This window comes from Symphodus melops, assembly GCF_947650265.1.
Source record: "Symphodus melops genome assembly, chromosome: 7".
Lineage (NCBI taxonomy): Eukaryota > Metazoa > Chordata > Actinopteri > Labriformes > Labridae > Symphodus > Symphodus melops.
Window position 1 is genome coordinate 11,363,872 of NC_136697.1, and position 16,986 is coordinate 11,380,857.

Genomic DNA, 16,986 nt, shown 5'->3' on the forward strand with positions numbered 1-16,986 from the left:
CAATGTTTAGCTTCAATAACTTGGTAACCACTCACTTCTCTCCAGCTACACCCTCTCATGCAAATATGCTCACTTGTGGCTCCAGAAAATCAACATTGTAGCATCAAACCACCAAACTCAAGGCTTTATATAAGCAGTCAAGACACCAATGGGTGACGTCAAGGTTGCTATGCCTTTTATGAATATGAATACCACACACAGGGGAAGCTTCTTTTTGATGTCGTGCAAGTTTGAAGGTTTTTTTTTTTTTCTTGTTTTTTTTTCTCTCCAGCCCTTTCACTTTGTGGGTGTGACTGTCCCTGCAGCACAGAGGGTGACAGCAGAGAGGAGGCTGGAGAGGCAGCTGGTGCCTGGGGACACCAAGCAGTGAGAAAGGCTGATGCAGCCAGGCCCTGACCCCACACACACACACACACACACACACACACACACACACACGCACGCACACGCACACACTTCCTGGGCACTGCAGTGTTCGAGGGTTGTTTCTACTGCAGGGAACACTTCAGGCTCCAAGGCCATTGTATAACTGTTGCAGGAATCATGTCTACCAACAATCATAGTTAACTCCCAAAATACAGTAGTAGTTCTGAATGATTGCAATGTTAGGTTATTGGCAAATAGCTTACTGTTATTTACAATTTGTCACTCCACATCCAAATCACACAATGTGTTGAACAACGTCCTGCTGTGAAAGTGCTGCAGCGAGTACGACGGCACGAAAGGAGAGGCAATATCACAGCTAACTGCTTACACCTGCAGGATCTGTCAAGGCTGCAATTTCCTTTTTCCTTTTATCCTTAAGCAAAGTAATGAAAAATATATTCCTTTTAATCTGTTTCTGTTTGGTATGCAAGGAGGTTTGGAAGGTGTATTATCAAGGCAAGAAAATGTTTTGATGTGTGACAGTCTTCAATGTCCCCTGTGCCAGTGTTCAATATTAAATAAAATGCTTGCCGGTCACTGCCTGTGATACATGTTGGTTTTTTTTCACTTCTTCAAAGACGTGACTTATATGAGCATTAAGTAAGCAAACAAGCTTAATGAAGACAGAAACTGAAAACAGAGAGCAATAAGATGCAAAAATGAGCGATTGTCTAAAGACCAAATGATGAAACATGTCTTAGAAACCTGAGATGAAAAAGATGTGTAGGTGCGAATTCAAAGAGAGAAAATCATGCGTTAAATGAATGAATTCAAAAAGGGAAATAAAGAGGACCGCTTTGGAGAAAAGGATCTATAAGAAGCACGACCCAACAGGAGCATAACACAGTGTGAAGGAAGAGGAGATGAAGAGGCAGCCCGCTGTATGACCTTTTACATTCTTATCCTAAAGAGAAATCAAAAAGTCGTCCATACCAAGCAGAAAGAGATGAAGCGAAGAGCGCTGAATCTGAATCCACCAGGCGGAGGGCGAGCTGTCTTGTCAGTTTAAACAATGACTGTTTAATGAAGCGTGAGAGCTGAAACCTCCCAGAGACAAACAATGGAACCAACCTTAACCACAATTAAACATAGAGGGACCTCCATGTCTCACCAGTTCTGACTTCTCCCGACAGCTATTGATAAGTAAAACCTCAGATTTAACAAATACATGGGTGAAGGGTTTTTTGGTTGAGAAGGAGGAGACAGAAAACAAAATTACTCACAGACAAGGTGGCTCTTGTGAATGCTGTACAAAATGAGGATTTATTTCTAACATGACGGGAAGTCTTTAGCCTTCCTCACCTTTTTAGGGGCCTAGAGCAGTATTTGAATTCACACAGAATATATGAAATGTCTCGTCTTTTTTTAATCATGATTGACCTTCGTTCAACTGCATTTTCTCATGTACTGTATGCTTGTATGTATTGGTTTAAAATGTAATTTTAAAGCTTGAACGTAGAAAGCAAAGTTAACTGGGGTCATATTGCTTGTGTGTGCGTGTGCGTGCGTGTGTGTGTGTGTGTGTGTGTGTGTGTGTGTGTGTGTGTGTGTGTGTGTGCGTGGGTGTGCGTGTGTGTGTTTATGTGTGTTCACTGCATGGCCAATAAAGCAGATCCTGATTCCTGACCTTGTAATTACTGACAGCCTTATATTGTGACTACCTGTAAATGAAGAGGCATATTGTCATGAGACCTAACAGCCTTTGTTATTACTCAGATGACGGATGAAGATCCTGAATGTGCACGTAAAAGAGCAGCTTCAAGTGGATGTATGGACCAAACGAGAACAACATTTTAACCACAGAAGGGCGTGTGCATGCAGATTGGCATTATATTCTGATTTTAACAAGGTTTGTTGGTTTAATTCATTCATCTACTTACAGTATGTGAGGTCAAACCTGGTTTCAGCAAACAAAGACAAAACAGATCTCAGTTAGTAGATTTGTTTCTCTATTAAACTTGTGTTTAATACATTTTCCTGGATCAGATACTGACTCTCCACTTTGTCCTACTTGTAGGTTCTCAAAGTCAATTCAAAGTCATATTCCCTCTATGTGGCTGAGAAATTGCATAACTAACTACAGATTTGAGGGTTTTTTTAAAGGTACAGTCAGCAGGTCATTTGTGTTAAAACATATCAAACATAAGTAAACTGCAACCATTGAACCTTGTGTTGCATGCTTGAAGTGTTGTAACAAGCATATCCAAATACTGTGATACAGCTGGACCTGATCTGTGGGGCTCTAAAGTGTAGAACTGATCTGCTATAATAAACAAACAGAGCAATTAGGATCAACGTGGAGTTCAGTTATAACTTGCAATCTTTTCATAGATGTGTGTTTTGCTGTCTTTAATTGATAATACATATAATTCAGTGTTGATTCATCCTGCAGACAGTTCATGACACTGCTTAATAGAGCTGTGAATTTGTTTGCAAAGCAAATGATGGCAGGCCAGCTTTGGTTAGTACCCGAGAAGTTAAATCCTTTAAATCAACATTGTGTAATCATGGACTCCAAACCAACAATCAGAGCTGAAAGGTTGTGAGGGCTGTGACTGTGTGTGTGTGTGTGCCTCTATTTAGGTCTGTATTCTGTAAGCTAAGCATGTTCCCCAGCCGGTCCATCTGTGTATGCAAGTGTCCACGGTCTGATGGTGAAGGAGTTAAAGAAGCGTCTCTGCCTCAGAGCTAAAAAAAGACACAAACTGCTCTGATAACATGAGTCAAATTCAGATTCCCTGCTTCATTAAGCAGGTTAGTTCGGCCATGTCCTGCTCTCTGAATTATAGATTTGGTACAGTGGAGAAAACTTGCTGCTTGCAAAATACAAGATGGAAAATAGTTGTTTTCAGTAAAGTGCATCAGCATGTGATGTACTATGGCAGCGCTGTATTTCGCCCAGTGTGACTTCACCAGCTGAATAAACAGACTAATAACAAGACATTTAAATCATTTTCAAGCATTTTGTTTCACAGCAGGCAAAGGGTGATGAGACCATGGGTGATGCACTGTGGACATTTTCCCAGTCAATGACAGAGCTAACACAAACAGCCACACAATGAGAGCTAGCTGATTTGAACCTGATTTTTTTTTCTTCTTAGGGGACGGTATTATGCACTGAGTCACCATGCCTCCTTTCTAATTTATAGCTTTTACTTCTGATTTTTACTTGTCCTACTTAACCATCATCTAGAGTGAAAATCATCATAAGTAGAGGAATAGATTTTTTCGGATATAAAATAATTTGGCAACTATATCAATGACATTTTGGAGTTATTTCTCAAGCAAAAAAGAAAACCTCTTCATGTTTTGCTTCCTTAGAAATGTTCTAGTCTTACGTGATCATAATCTGGGACATTGACAGGAAATTTCAATATGTCGCTGTGGGCTTTAGGAAATTGTAATATACATTATTCAACAGGATATTTTCCACAGAATAAGAAAGTTATCAGATGCAAGATGGTGGTTACTTAATATTTACTCTTATGGACATGTAACTCCTGTCTAAAATATATAGGATATATTTATCTGTATGGATACTAAGAATGCAAAAAAATATACCTTTTAATGTTTGTTTTTCACAAAACAAAAAGGACAAACACCAAAGTTAATTAAACATAATCATTTAACTTAAAAAACATTAAAAGGCATTATCATCTTACCATTTTACTTTGAATCACAAACTGAAATATCTGGTCACAGGAAGCCATTGGATTTGATATCAAATTACATGATTTGTTGTAGGAAAACATATTTCTTGTGTTTTGGAGGCAGAGAGCATGAACTCAACTGAAGATCACCTGTCTCCTCTTATGAATTCTCTCATGTCGAGTGTTTGTGTTCGAAAACAGGGGAGAAAAGAGTTGACAGAAAAACAACACTGAGAAAGTGATTATTGTGTCAGAAAGCCACATGCCAAACGCTTACACTGCGTCAGTGTGGTGCGTTTCTATTCATTTATGAGCTGTATTAACTTCAACAGATGCAATCACTTTATCTGCTAACAGTTCAAAGGACAAAACCCAAAGAAAGCTGGAGAAATGCAGACATCTTTCCAGAGATGTGTTGTTCCTATTTTCAAGTCAGTAAAAAAGTGAGGTTTTATCATGGACTGCCATAAAAGGAGTATCTTCAAAAAGGCTTATAGAGGGATGTTTCCATCAAAACCCCTTTCCAAAGAAATATCTCTAATCCTTTACAGATTACATATTTAAAAGAGCAAATTGAAAACAGTGTAGGGAGGTTTTAAGAGGAAAGGCTCCATCAAAATATGCTGCATTTCAGGGTTATGTCATCTTATAAAGGAGACTCCAACAGAAAGATGAAACAGTGTGAAGTTTCCTCACACCTGTCAACTCTTTCAAATCAATTTCAAAGCATAGCAGACAAACTGACACACAGAGCTGAGCTGAGCTCAGCATTATTCTTCCAGAAGCATCAACTTGCTATCCTCCGCCCTCCATTGTTAAATCCTTAAAAAAAGTGACTGGGTTAAGTTAAAAGAGCATTAAAAAGTTACATTTGTCCAGGGGGCTGAAGACAACAGCACAGCTGGATGCAGTGGCCCACTTCCTCCTTGATTATGATTTAATCTGATACAAAAACTCTGAGCTGTGGCATCTCACGTGCTCCTCAGAGTCATTTATTTTTAAGAGCTCACGAGTAACTCAGTGTAGCCCGAAATTTGAATTCTTAATATGGCAGTGTAACACTACTCCAGCGTGTAATTGGGAAGCCAGTCAGTGAGCCAGAATGATTGTGGCACAGATGTCTGCAGCACTAAGTCCAAACTGCTTAGCCCTGTGTGCATGTGTGTGTGTGTTTGTACTTAATGTACATCCATACATGTGAGTAACTAAAATAGACACACAGTACAGGATAGTTGGAGGGCAAACTTAATGAAGAACAAGACAAGGGTTTGCAGTGTGCGAGAGTGTAGCTTATCATAACTGGAGCGTGATGCATTAAGGTGTATGCTGCTGTTCTATATGTAATTAACACGTGTTAAACAATCACACAGCCACTGCTCCCATGCTATTTACATAATCCATGTTTCATATCTCTACCATATAAAACATTACATTTCTCTATGTAAAGCCATTATTCCTTGAACATGTTGGTAAGGGGAAATGCCTCACTTATTCACATTTAATTGATACATGTGAAGATTAGTTGCTTCAGACTTTAATATTTGAGTTGACAGACAAATCAACAACAACCTTATAAATACACAATTTAAGGAGAAGGTAGAGAAATATAATAATCTTCAACTTTGTTTCAATAAGAAACTAAAAGATGTAACTAAGGTTTATACTTTTTATAAATCCAGTTTGAGTCAGGCATGGTTAAGCTCCACACACTAATCAAAGGATGAAGTCATATTACAGCAATTGGGCTGTTTATGTCCAACACCCTAGTTGTTGAGTGTTCACTGTGATGGACCAGCCAGAGTTGAGTGCGGGTTGTTAGTGATATATTTTTGCAGCTAGGTTTTAAACACTGACGAGGAACGTATAATAAGCCATTAGCTATAACACAGCAGAGCTGTCCTTTACCATTGCATTCACAACCTTGACATCAAACAGGGAACCTCTTAGCTAAAATGTTTATTATCACTGCTAACAAATAGCCAAAAAAATGTAACTCACCCTTCTGTGAACCAAACTACAACAGACATGCAGACAGCAGGACTTCTGCTACCTGTAAATGTTTTTACCAATTTACCAATATTTTTCCTCAGTTATAAGCAGGGACGGCTACAGTAGATAAATGGGCTGGCTAGGCTTTCCACACATGTATGTGTTACCATCAAGCTAACTAACTAAAATGTATATCTGGGTCTATCTGTGACTTGGAGAATAATGGTTCTAACCAAGTTTTGTGGATGCTTAATGAGACTCATCTTCATTATCTTGTTTCCATTTTGGGCTAATTTTCCAAAAAGGTTTGTGACATTTCTATACTGGATTTTCCAAAACATGAATTTCAAAGGTGGCTTTCTTGCTTTAATCATACAAAATGAAGCAGTTCTCCCTGACAGATGCACGGTTCTAAAAATAACTTTGTAACATTAACAAGTCTTTTTCACTGACAAGAAAGTTGCTATTGAGGTTATTGAGCTAGATCAGGGTTTCTTAACCATGGGGCCGCGGCCCTTCGCGCCACCTGCAGGGCCGTGAGGGGATAATATGTTTGCATCTGTGGGCCGTAAGGGCCGTGATCGTTGGCCTGCAATATACTCTCCGACCACCAGAGGCAGTATCATCAGTTAGAAGTAGGCCTACATCACGAGAAGGAGAAGAATATTTAGCTTAACGTCTACGGAGAAGTCTCAACTCTGCTAGGTGACTACCCTGAGGCCCCGTTTACACGGAGACGCTATGACAGAAATGCATCGAAACGACCGCACTCCGGATTCGAAGTTCAAACCGTCTACACGGCAGGTCTTGCCTGAGTGAAAACGATGTAGTTGTCACGCCCGGCCAGTAGTGGGCAGTGGAACTTTACAACGCGACACTCAGCAGTATAACCACTTCCTCCACAACATCCTGCTCAGCGGCTAGTTCTCCCAAGTCTTACCTAAATGCTGCGTATGGTCGCCCTGTGCTCGGGTAAAGGTTGAACTATTTGCCGCAAGTATTCGTTGCTCTTTCGGTGGCGACATACACGATGTATCATATCAAGGTTCTGTTTTAAAAGACGATACAACGCCAATAGCTGCTGAAGCACACAGCCGCCGCCATTGTTGTTTGTTCTCGACTACTGCGCATGTCCAAATGTTTCGTCTTACTGTCACAGCGTCTCCGTGTAAACGGGGCCTGAATCCGAATGGAAACGTCATGGAGAAGTTCTTTAAACGAAACAATAATGACGGCAACGGGGGGGCAGCGCTACACAAAACAGAATGCTCTTTTTAATTTCACCAACCTACCTAACTTCATTGAGCACCTAATTTTATTGCTTTTGTTGCTAAGTTTATATTGTGTTACTTATTTGACAAACATGCACTAAAACATGATTTTATATGAGCAAAATTAATTAAATGATCTTAACTTGTGCAAGGTTTTATGCATAATTAGCCAATGTATAGGTTGATATATTGATTAAAAAACATACAAATGAAGAACAGTATTCATTATTACAACATAGTGACACAAATAGCTATTAAATAAAAATGACCACAAAAGTTAAATCAGAACCATTCACTCGATTGGGCCCCAGACTACCTTGCCCTGAAAATGTTGGGCCCCAAGGTCAAAAAGGTTAAGAAACCCTGAGCTAGATGATAGAAAAGCTCTTTATTGAGGTTGGTTACTGTTGCTTGATAGGCCGGCAGTGATTTCATGACGCACAATGTCCACCCTCAAGTCCTCGTCCTGTCTTTTCTGAAGAGGTGACGTAATTACAGCACAGTTGGATCCACTCAAACACAAAGACAATGATGAAGTGGAGCTCATTAGAAATCACTTTGCTCATGATGCAACCTCGATGTGACATTCTGCATCTGAGCATATAATCAGGAGTTATGGACTATATAACCTGGATTTGGACTTGATTTTTTTTTACGTGTAATGAAGAAGACAATAAAGGTTTCTGTGTTGTCTACAGCACGGTTTATACACTCAACAAAAATATAAACGCAACACTTTTGTTTTTGCTCCCATTTGTCATGAGATGGACTCAAAGATCTAAAATTCATTCCAGATACACAATATTACCATTTCTCTCAAACATTGTTCATAAATCTGTCTAAATGTGTGATAGTGAGCACTTTTGCTTTGCTGAGACAATCCATCCCACCTCACAGGTGTGCCACATCAAGATGCTCATCAGACACCATGATTAGTGCACAGGTGTACCTTATACTGCCCACAATAAAAGGCCACTCTGAAATGTGCAGTTTTGTCTCACAGCAAAATGCCACAGATGGCGCAAGCATTGAGGGAGCGTGCAATTGGCATGCTGACAGCAGGAATGTCAACCAGATCTGTTGCTCGGGCATTGAATGTTCATTTCTCCACCATAAGCCGTCTCCAAAGGCGTTTCAGAGAATATGGCAGTACATCCAACCGGCCTCACAACCGCAGACCACGTGTAACCACACCAGCCCAGGACCTCCACATCCAGCAGGTTCACCTCCAAGATCGTCTGAGACCAGCTACTCAGACAGCTGCTGAAACAATTGGTTTGCATAACCAAAGAATTTCTGCACAAACTGTCAGAAACCGTCTCAGGGAAGCTCAACTGCATGCTCGTCGTCCTCATCGGGGTCTTAACCTGACTCCAGATCGTCGCCGTAACAGACTTGAGTGGGCAAATGCTCACATTCGATGGCGTCTGGCACGTTGGAGAGGTGTTCTCTTCACGGATGAATCTCGGTTTACATTGTTCAGGGCAGATGGCAGACAGCGTGTGTGGCGTCGTGTGGGTGAGCGCTTTGCTGATGTCAATGTTGTGGATCGAGTGGCCCATGGTGGTGGTGGGGTTATGGTATGGGCAGGCATCTGTTATGGACGAAGAACACAGGTGCATTTTATTGATGGCATTTTGAATGCACAGAGATACCGTGATGAGATCCTGAGGCCCATTGTTGTGCCATACATCCATGAACATCACCTCATGTTTCAGCAAGATAATGCACGGCCCCATGTTGCAAGGATCTGTACACAATTCTTGGAAGCTGAAAATGTCCCAGTTCTTGCATGGCCAGCATACTCACCGGACATGTCACCCATTGAGCATGTTTGGGATGTGCTTGACCGGCGTATACGACAGCGCGTACCAGTTCCCACTAATATCCAGCAACTTCGCACAGCCATTGAAGAGGAGTGGACCAACATTCCACAGGCCACAATTGACAATCTGATAAACTCTATGCGAAGAAGATGTGTTGCACTGCATGAGGCAAATGGTGGTCACACCAGATACTGACTGGTTCTGAGTCCCCAGACCCTCAATAAAGCAAAAACTGCACATTTCAGGGTGGCCTTTTATTGTGGACAGTCTAAGGTACACCTATGCACTAATCATGGTGTCTGATGAGCATCTTGATGTGGCACACCTGTGAGGTGGGATGGATTGTCTCAGCAAAGCAAAAGTGCTCACTATCACACATTTAGACAGATTTATGAACAATGTTTGAGAGAAATGGTAATATTGTGTATCTGGAATGAATTTTAGATCTTTGAGTCCATCTCATGACAAATGGGAGCAAAAACAAAAGTGTTGCGTTTATATTTTTGTTGAGTGTAGATGGCTTTCTTCTCAGCACAGATCTCTATCGCTTTCTACAGCAACCAGGAGATGAACCCTCCCTTCATTTATCTTTAATTGGATTTCCAATCAACTTGTTATCCTTCAGAGGTCTCTTTATGTCGCCCTTATTGCACTCAACTTTCTTTGGGGTGGGTCGACATTGGAAGTTTTTCTCAGCTGCTGCATAATTCATGGAAGCGAGCCACACATCAACAGGGTGACAAATCTAGAATAAATATGCTCTGAAAGATTGGATTTCCTTGATTCATTTCCCCGTGCTGCTTAACACATTTTAATTCCCTCCCACAATAACTTATAAAATGAGTTTTAAAGATCAAAGAGTGATAACGGTGGGGAGAGGCAGAATATCAGTTTCAAACAGGTTACAGAACATGTTCATCACTCACCAGCTTCTGCTGTCTGAATGAAATGCACCGACAAGATGTCTTTATTCAGTCAGTATTGAAAATTCTCCTTTTAAGTCTTACAGGGTAAATTTAGAAATAGTAGTTGCTTTTTATAATTTAAGATACAGCTGGTCCTCCTGTTAGTTTGATGCTTCCAGGAACAGTTCTTACATGTGGGGGAGACTCTCTGTGCTCTTCTGGTCTAAAACAGTTTCAGAGGGTAAAACCTGGGAAGCGAAGGGTGGCCTGCATCCCTCTTAAAATCTGAAAGGCCACACAACGTCTTCATATATGATTGGCTGTTTCCTTTGCCAGAGCAGGACTTGCATTACAGTAATGTCCATTATTTGCATTTCCTTTTGTTCGTACTGTAAATTATGAAAATTATGAAATGGCCTACAAAAATACGTCATCACTTTTCCAGAAAAAAATAATCTTTCTGATTGTGTTTTTGCAGTAGAGGGAGCGATCTCGACTCTGACTGTAAAGTCCATCTTTGTCATGTCTACTGCCTTGTTGATTTGATTCTCTGCATTACTCTACTCGGTTTCTTTGACGGCTACAGAAACAGGGCTGGTTTTCTGACCAAACAATTCTGGGGACTTTTGATTTGGAGAGTATCTGGCTCTGGAAGTGACTTTCAAAGGTTCATCTAAGAGAGCTATAGAGGACGTCAAATAGTTTCTACGATGCGGAATGAATAAAATAAAGAGGGAGCGTTCAAACAGATCCTAGAACGATGAAAAAGATCCTGCAGTCGCTTAATCCTGCTGCTTTTTCAAAAATGTGTCGGAAGAAATACTGAGTGAAATCTTGGTCAACAAAACATGCACCAGTCTCTTCACCCGCTTTGTTTTAAGCAAGGTCTGTTTATATCCAGCTTTAAAAATGACCAACACACACTTTAACCCTGTGTGTGTGTGTGTGTGTGTGTGTGTGTGTGTGTGTGTGTGTGTGTGTGTGTGTGTGTGTGTGTGTTTGTGTGTCTGAGTTCAGGCTGACTAACACGCAACAGTCTTTTAAAATTTGCCTTCAAATGTTTAGTAACTTTTCTGTGACATTAAATACAGAAAAATGAAAAAGAAACTGAGACATCAATAAAAGTGCTTCATCGAGAGTCTCCGGTTTGTTCTGAGGATAGAGAGATAACAAACCAGCATCTTCTGTTTCTTTTTCAGATGTTGTTCAGGTACATCGCTGTGTGAGAGTGAGTCACTTTTTCTCTTCCCCACTGTCTTTTATAAATTCACAAAAATAACTTAAAAGGAACAAATGATTCTTTATAAACCAAACAATCACAGCAAGGTGCCAGTTTTGTTGAAGTGGAATCAAAAGAATTCCTCACTTATTTTTCAAGTATGTTTCCAAAACAACGACGACTGGAGAATATTGTATTAAAGATATGTTATGAATTGAAGATCAACAACAGGTGATTTAAGCATTCATGTCTCACAACACCAGCCTTCCCATAATTCACAGGTCCAATTAACTGTTTGTTAACATTTGTCTCTGCATATATCAAAGATTTTAATAGATGGACCCAACTCTAAGAGTCAGTATTTTGGTGCTGCAGAGAATTCAGCTCTATGTGATGCCTGTGACTCCCAGAGAGGAGCAGGCAGCCATGGTAGAGAAAGATATTAGCATTTGAGAAAGTCAGAAAAACAATTAATATCTGGTTCAAGCCGCCCACTCTGGAGCTCCTGCTTGGCAGTGAAGACGTAAACCCACCTAACCCCCATCAGGAGCTGTGTGTGGGCGAGCTAGACTGACACAGGCCAAGAGTGATCCAGCCAGAGATCCTCTGCTTTTACAGCTCGGCAGGGAGGTAATGGAGGCCTTTTTGTGCACCCGCCATCAGACAGCATAGAGAGCTGAAGTGCGTGGGTGTGCGGAGGCTGGTGAGGTGGATGAACGGCTGCTTGAGCCCAGATAACAAAGGTAATCAGAAGCCTGAGTACAGGCTTGTTTGTTCACATTTAATTTTTACAATAGACACTTTTTAAAAGTAAAATGTATTCCTTTTTTATCAACCTGGCTCTTCTTTTCAAAGTTATGTCCCTGATATCAAAAAGATTGAATTCATTGATGAGATCTAATTTTGCAGTGACAGTAGAAAGATGTATAATGAACAAGAAGCTCAGTCTGTAATTCATTCAGGTTTCAGTAAATGCAATCCAAACAAGACTATTCAAACACCAACACAATAAAATCCTTGTTAACATGTTGCAAAATGTTTCAAAGGTTTGAAATGGTATTCTGGGTGTACTCCTTTTTCTAATTCTCCTATTTTCCTTATGATAGCTTAACTCTATTTGCATCACATCCCCGCTGCATGTTTCCTGATTTAAAGGGCTTCATTTGACGCTGTTCATAAGGCCTGAGGACATAAAACTATGTGCAAAATTCAATTACTTAATATAGCTGAAGTATATTTGAAAAGCTAATCATCTCACATCTCCTTGGATTATCAACTAGCCACAGGTTTAGATGTCTTCATTGTCACTTTGTTCACAACTCGGCTTATTTTTTTCACGTCCATCAGAAGGTTGAAATGTCACAAACAGGTGAATTCACAGAATGCCACCTGATCCCTGATCACATTTTGAATGGCCCAGTTTTACCAAAAACTTTACTACTCCCCATTCCCATCATCAAGACCATTAAAATCACTTACTTGATATATAAAATAGTGATCCTCTTACATTTGCAATACTGTAAACACATTAGAAGGTATGGTTTACATTGTCTTTAAGAACACTTCACCCACAGACTCACAGACTTTAAAGCAGACTGATGTTCCCGTACGGAGCGCTTCAGTACAATCACCTCTCGTCGAGAAGCTTCAAAATCCAGCTCTGAGTTAAAGTGAATATACATACACTCCATAAAGTCACTATACAAATTGTATATTGTCTAGTTTGATAATTGGTCAAGATTTCCCTGCTGAAACTATAAGCAGCCCACTAGGCCACTTCCTGTTCCCTTATCTCAGATCTATCAACCAATTATGTACCAAACTTCCCTCAAACTAGAGTCTGAGCAAAAGTGGGTCAGAGCTTTGTTTAAAAAAAAGCGTTGGAAGTAATCCCCCTGTCTCTTCAAAATATTTTGATGCTTGCTCATCAGCTAACATCATTACAACAGTGTAAATGTAATCAACAGCGTGTAGACTCTTCTTTATGATAGATAATAGGCACTGGCAGTGCAAAATGAGCATTCAATGGCAATTAATTTTTGTTTCATTCAATGGTTACACATTATTGGGAGTCATGACACAGAAATATAAGGTCATGAAGAAAACAATCAGCCAAAAGATTGCTTCATTGGAGCTTTTGTCCCACTGACCCACTGTGGATATATGAAAACTCTAAATGTCACAGCTTAAATTACAACTTGACCTGCTGCAAAATCTTGCATTTTAGGCCACAAAGATTAAGACAGAAGCGTGAGCCCACACATAGCTAAAAATAAGGTTATTTGTCATACTTTGGGAAAAGTTATTCAAGTCGTATAAAATTCCACTTAAGCCATGGTCAAAGACTTCGGGATCCTACTTACTGCAGGTCTCCTCTGCCTCATCAGAGCCATCAGGACATTCTGGTTCCCCATCGCATCGCCAACGTCCTGGAACACATTGACCATTCAAACAGGCAAACTCTGCAGGGGCGCAGGTCTTCCTGGCTGCTCGGCGAAGAGAGAGAGAGAGAGAGAGAGAGAGAGAGAGAGAGAGAAGGCACAGAGAGAATTTGATTAAAAAGGGAAAGTGTGAAGCCAATATGATTGTGTAAAAGCACAGTGTGTTCACAGTAGGATGTTATTTCTACGGTGAATCTGCTCAAATTATTTGAATCCCAACAATCTACTCACCTGCAGAGATCAGGCTCATCAGCTCTTGTTTTTTTTCCTCTGCAGCTTTAATATCTCTCAGTTTCATGACTCTTTTTCATCGTGTTTTACTCCCCCTCCCTCCCTTTGCCTTACTCCTCTGTGTCTCCTCCTGCCGTTCTCTGAAAGTCTAATCTCTCCTCCAGGTTTTCCATCACAGAGCAGAGAAAAGGATGCTGATTGCAGAACACTGCCGGTTCGGGGAGGTTAAACCTGTTACCTCCCAAACCTGTTTACCACAGAGAGCTACGAGCCGGCGGGGGCCACGGGCTGATAAACATGTCAAACGTGCCGGGAATCGGAAATCAGAAACATGTCAGGAAAAAAATGCCTGTTTAAGCAGAAAGAAGACAAACTCAGTGATCAAAACTTTCCCAAAAACAGCCCTCAGCTTATCGTGGTTTCTACTCATATCGTGCTGTGTGCACAAAGAAACATGCACTTCAGACACACCAAACGAGCTCTCTCTGTAAGCTGGACCTGAGAGCCAGGAGCACACAGAGGTCACAGCCATTCAATTTCCTCCTCCTGTTACTCCAGTCCCGCAGTCCAGTCTAATAAATCCACGTCTAAAAGGCCCCTCAGCTCCTGTTGTTACCCTGCCACAACTGTTCCTAAGCCGGCTCCATCTTGGCTCTGATGCTTCAAATTAGATCGAGCGTTTAGAGATGTGCAGGGAGCTTAAGCTTAGCTGAGGGGCTGTAAGGAAAGTGTGCAGGCAGTGATTATTCCACAGTCGTTCACACTAATCTAACTGCACCCACTCTCTGCGGCTCCTGATCGCTCCTGACCTTTACATCAAAGGGCAACAGAGTGAAGGTGTATGTTCAAACTCAGCACTATGTTTGAACACAGCAGGGGAGTTATGATTTAACTTATTAAGTCTATTTTACTCAGAGGAAGAGACATTTTTTTTTCAAATTAAGCGTTCATATGCTGTTGATTATCATATTAACAAGTGAGCATGCTGTTGGGAGAGATTGGCTGTGCCAGAGACACTCAAAACTGAAATCAAAAGAGAATTGGTAGAGCAAGCAGGAGCACTAAGAGGAGTCTTCCATAACAGTGACTGTTCCAAAGTAGAAATCACAACAACAAATACAAAAAGAAGTATTACAATAAATATTCCAGACCTTCACTCATCAGCTCAGTCAGACTTTACACAGACATTTTCTGAAGAGATAAAGTTGTCAACCCAACTTTATGCAGACTGGCAAGAAACTTTCGTGTGAACCAGCTCTGCTTACTTCAGCAAAACAATATCAAAGTACATCTGGAGTGATCAAAGAATGATTCATGAATTATTACCAAACATTTTTTTTCTCAGATCATATCTTAGCTAGTGCTCACATGAAGTATACTTTTCTTCCTCCCTTCTAACATAGAAAAGTCTAAAAAAAAATCCAAGTGGCCTTGTCGTGTCTCATCTCCTCTCATTTCAACTCCATTTTGCCTCTCATCATGCGCTGGAAGCCCTAAAATGTCAGCTTCAAAAGTCTGTATCTTATTGTCGGGCTGATGGACTCCAAGATTCGTTGCACGTCGTATAGGGTACTTTCTTTTCGTACCTTGTGAGCTGGACAGTAAAGACAGTTGGGACTGCTTAGAGATGCAGTGAGCAGATCAAACTGTATTCAGTCCAATGACAGTTTCGGTCACTTAAGAGTTATCTATCATGCGGTTTGACCTCCTCTTACTGAAGTCCAGCAGCAACAGTTCAGGTCGGACTGCCACAGAGAAGCACCATGATTAGAGAGTGCCTGTCTCTTATTCTAAATCTGGTTTAATTGCCTCATTCACAATTATCTCCTGTGTCAAAGAGCCAAAGTCAAAGCGATAACGGCTCACACTGGCCTGCTGATGCTATCATAAGAGAATTATGAAATGTGTAGTAGTGTGGCTGTGATCGGACATGAATGTGTTTTCAAGCTCTTACCACAACCAGAGACCCGTCTCATTTCACTTCTAGGACTTTTCTCTGCACACAGTAATGAGCTGATCCCGTTAGACGACGGAGTAAAACGCTCCCTCCACTCTCTTTGTTCCTTCACATCTCCCCCTTCAAGCCTTTTAGGTTTTTCACCACAGAAATAAAGACATTTTGGTTTGTTTTTTGGGGGCTTTTCCTTTGTACAGCTTAAGTGCCACTTGTGTCCTCATTAGAGAGCAATAATGTGGGCCTTTGTTTAGAGGTGAAGACGGATGATTATGGGGCAAACAGGGACAGTGACATGCTTTTAACCAACACCTCCCTCAAGTGTAAGAACTAATTAGTGGTGGCTCACGTTATAGAAAAAGAAACAGTGTTGTCTCCTGCAGAACACAAACACAAGTTTAAATGACCTGGATAAGCTCTGTTCATGTTTCTTCCTTTTAAGACTGGGTTGTCATTTCTGGTAGTATTTTTTTTTTTTCATGAATTCATTCACTTGTAACTTTTGTGAATGCAGGATTTTAAATCTGTCTACCATCCTAATACTAAGATCAGTCATGTTTTAGATCTGTCTGAAAGAAGTATTCGTAAGACACCTCGTAGCAGCAGATCTATATTTGGATAGGAGCCAACTGTATTGAATGCTGAGCTGAAAAGGAAATGGGATTTGCTTCGATTGAAGAAATGTTCATGTCTGACAGTTTAAGGTAATGTCTTCATTTTTAGCGTTATGGAAGTGTACCCAAATTAAAATACATTTGTAGACAGTACCTGCTAACAGAACATAAGCAGATCTGTTACCATGAAATTTTGTCAGTCATTCATGTCACGCTATGCTTTGTCTGACCTCGGCCGAATAAATAAGATAATTCACAGTCTGTCACGATTTATCATTGAACAGAAAAAACATCCCCATCTAACAATTCATTTTCCTTAGTCTCATGTTTGGATGGACAATGCTGGTAATGATAAAGATAGAAACACTGGAAATTGTCCAACAGGCCCAAAAGGGGGATTTCAAATAAAGGCTTATCATAAAGATGACGACAGCATTAGGCTATAATAAGATCACACACA

General features: G+C 40.6%; 1 protein-coding gene across 3 annotated transcripts in view; it reads right to left on the reverse strand.

Annotated features, from left to right (window-relative positions):
- LOC306826196 (low-density lipoprotein receptor-related protein 8-like) overlaps positions 1–16,986 on the reverse strand; it is a 90,036-nt gene that overhangs the window by 46,953 nt on the left and 26,097 nt on the right. For 2 of the 3 annotated variants that reach the window (XM_079347370.1, XM_079347369.1), the window contains exon 3: positions 13,650–13,772. The exons of the other annotated variant lie outside the window; for it this stretch is intronic. In XM_079347370.1, the coding sequence (XP_079203496.1) occupies positions 13,650–13,772 (123 nt within the window). The remainder of the gene's footprint in view (positions 1–13,649; positions 13,773–16,986) is intronic. 3 annotated transcript variants of the gene reach the window in all.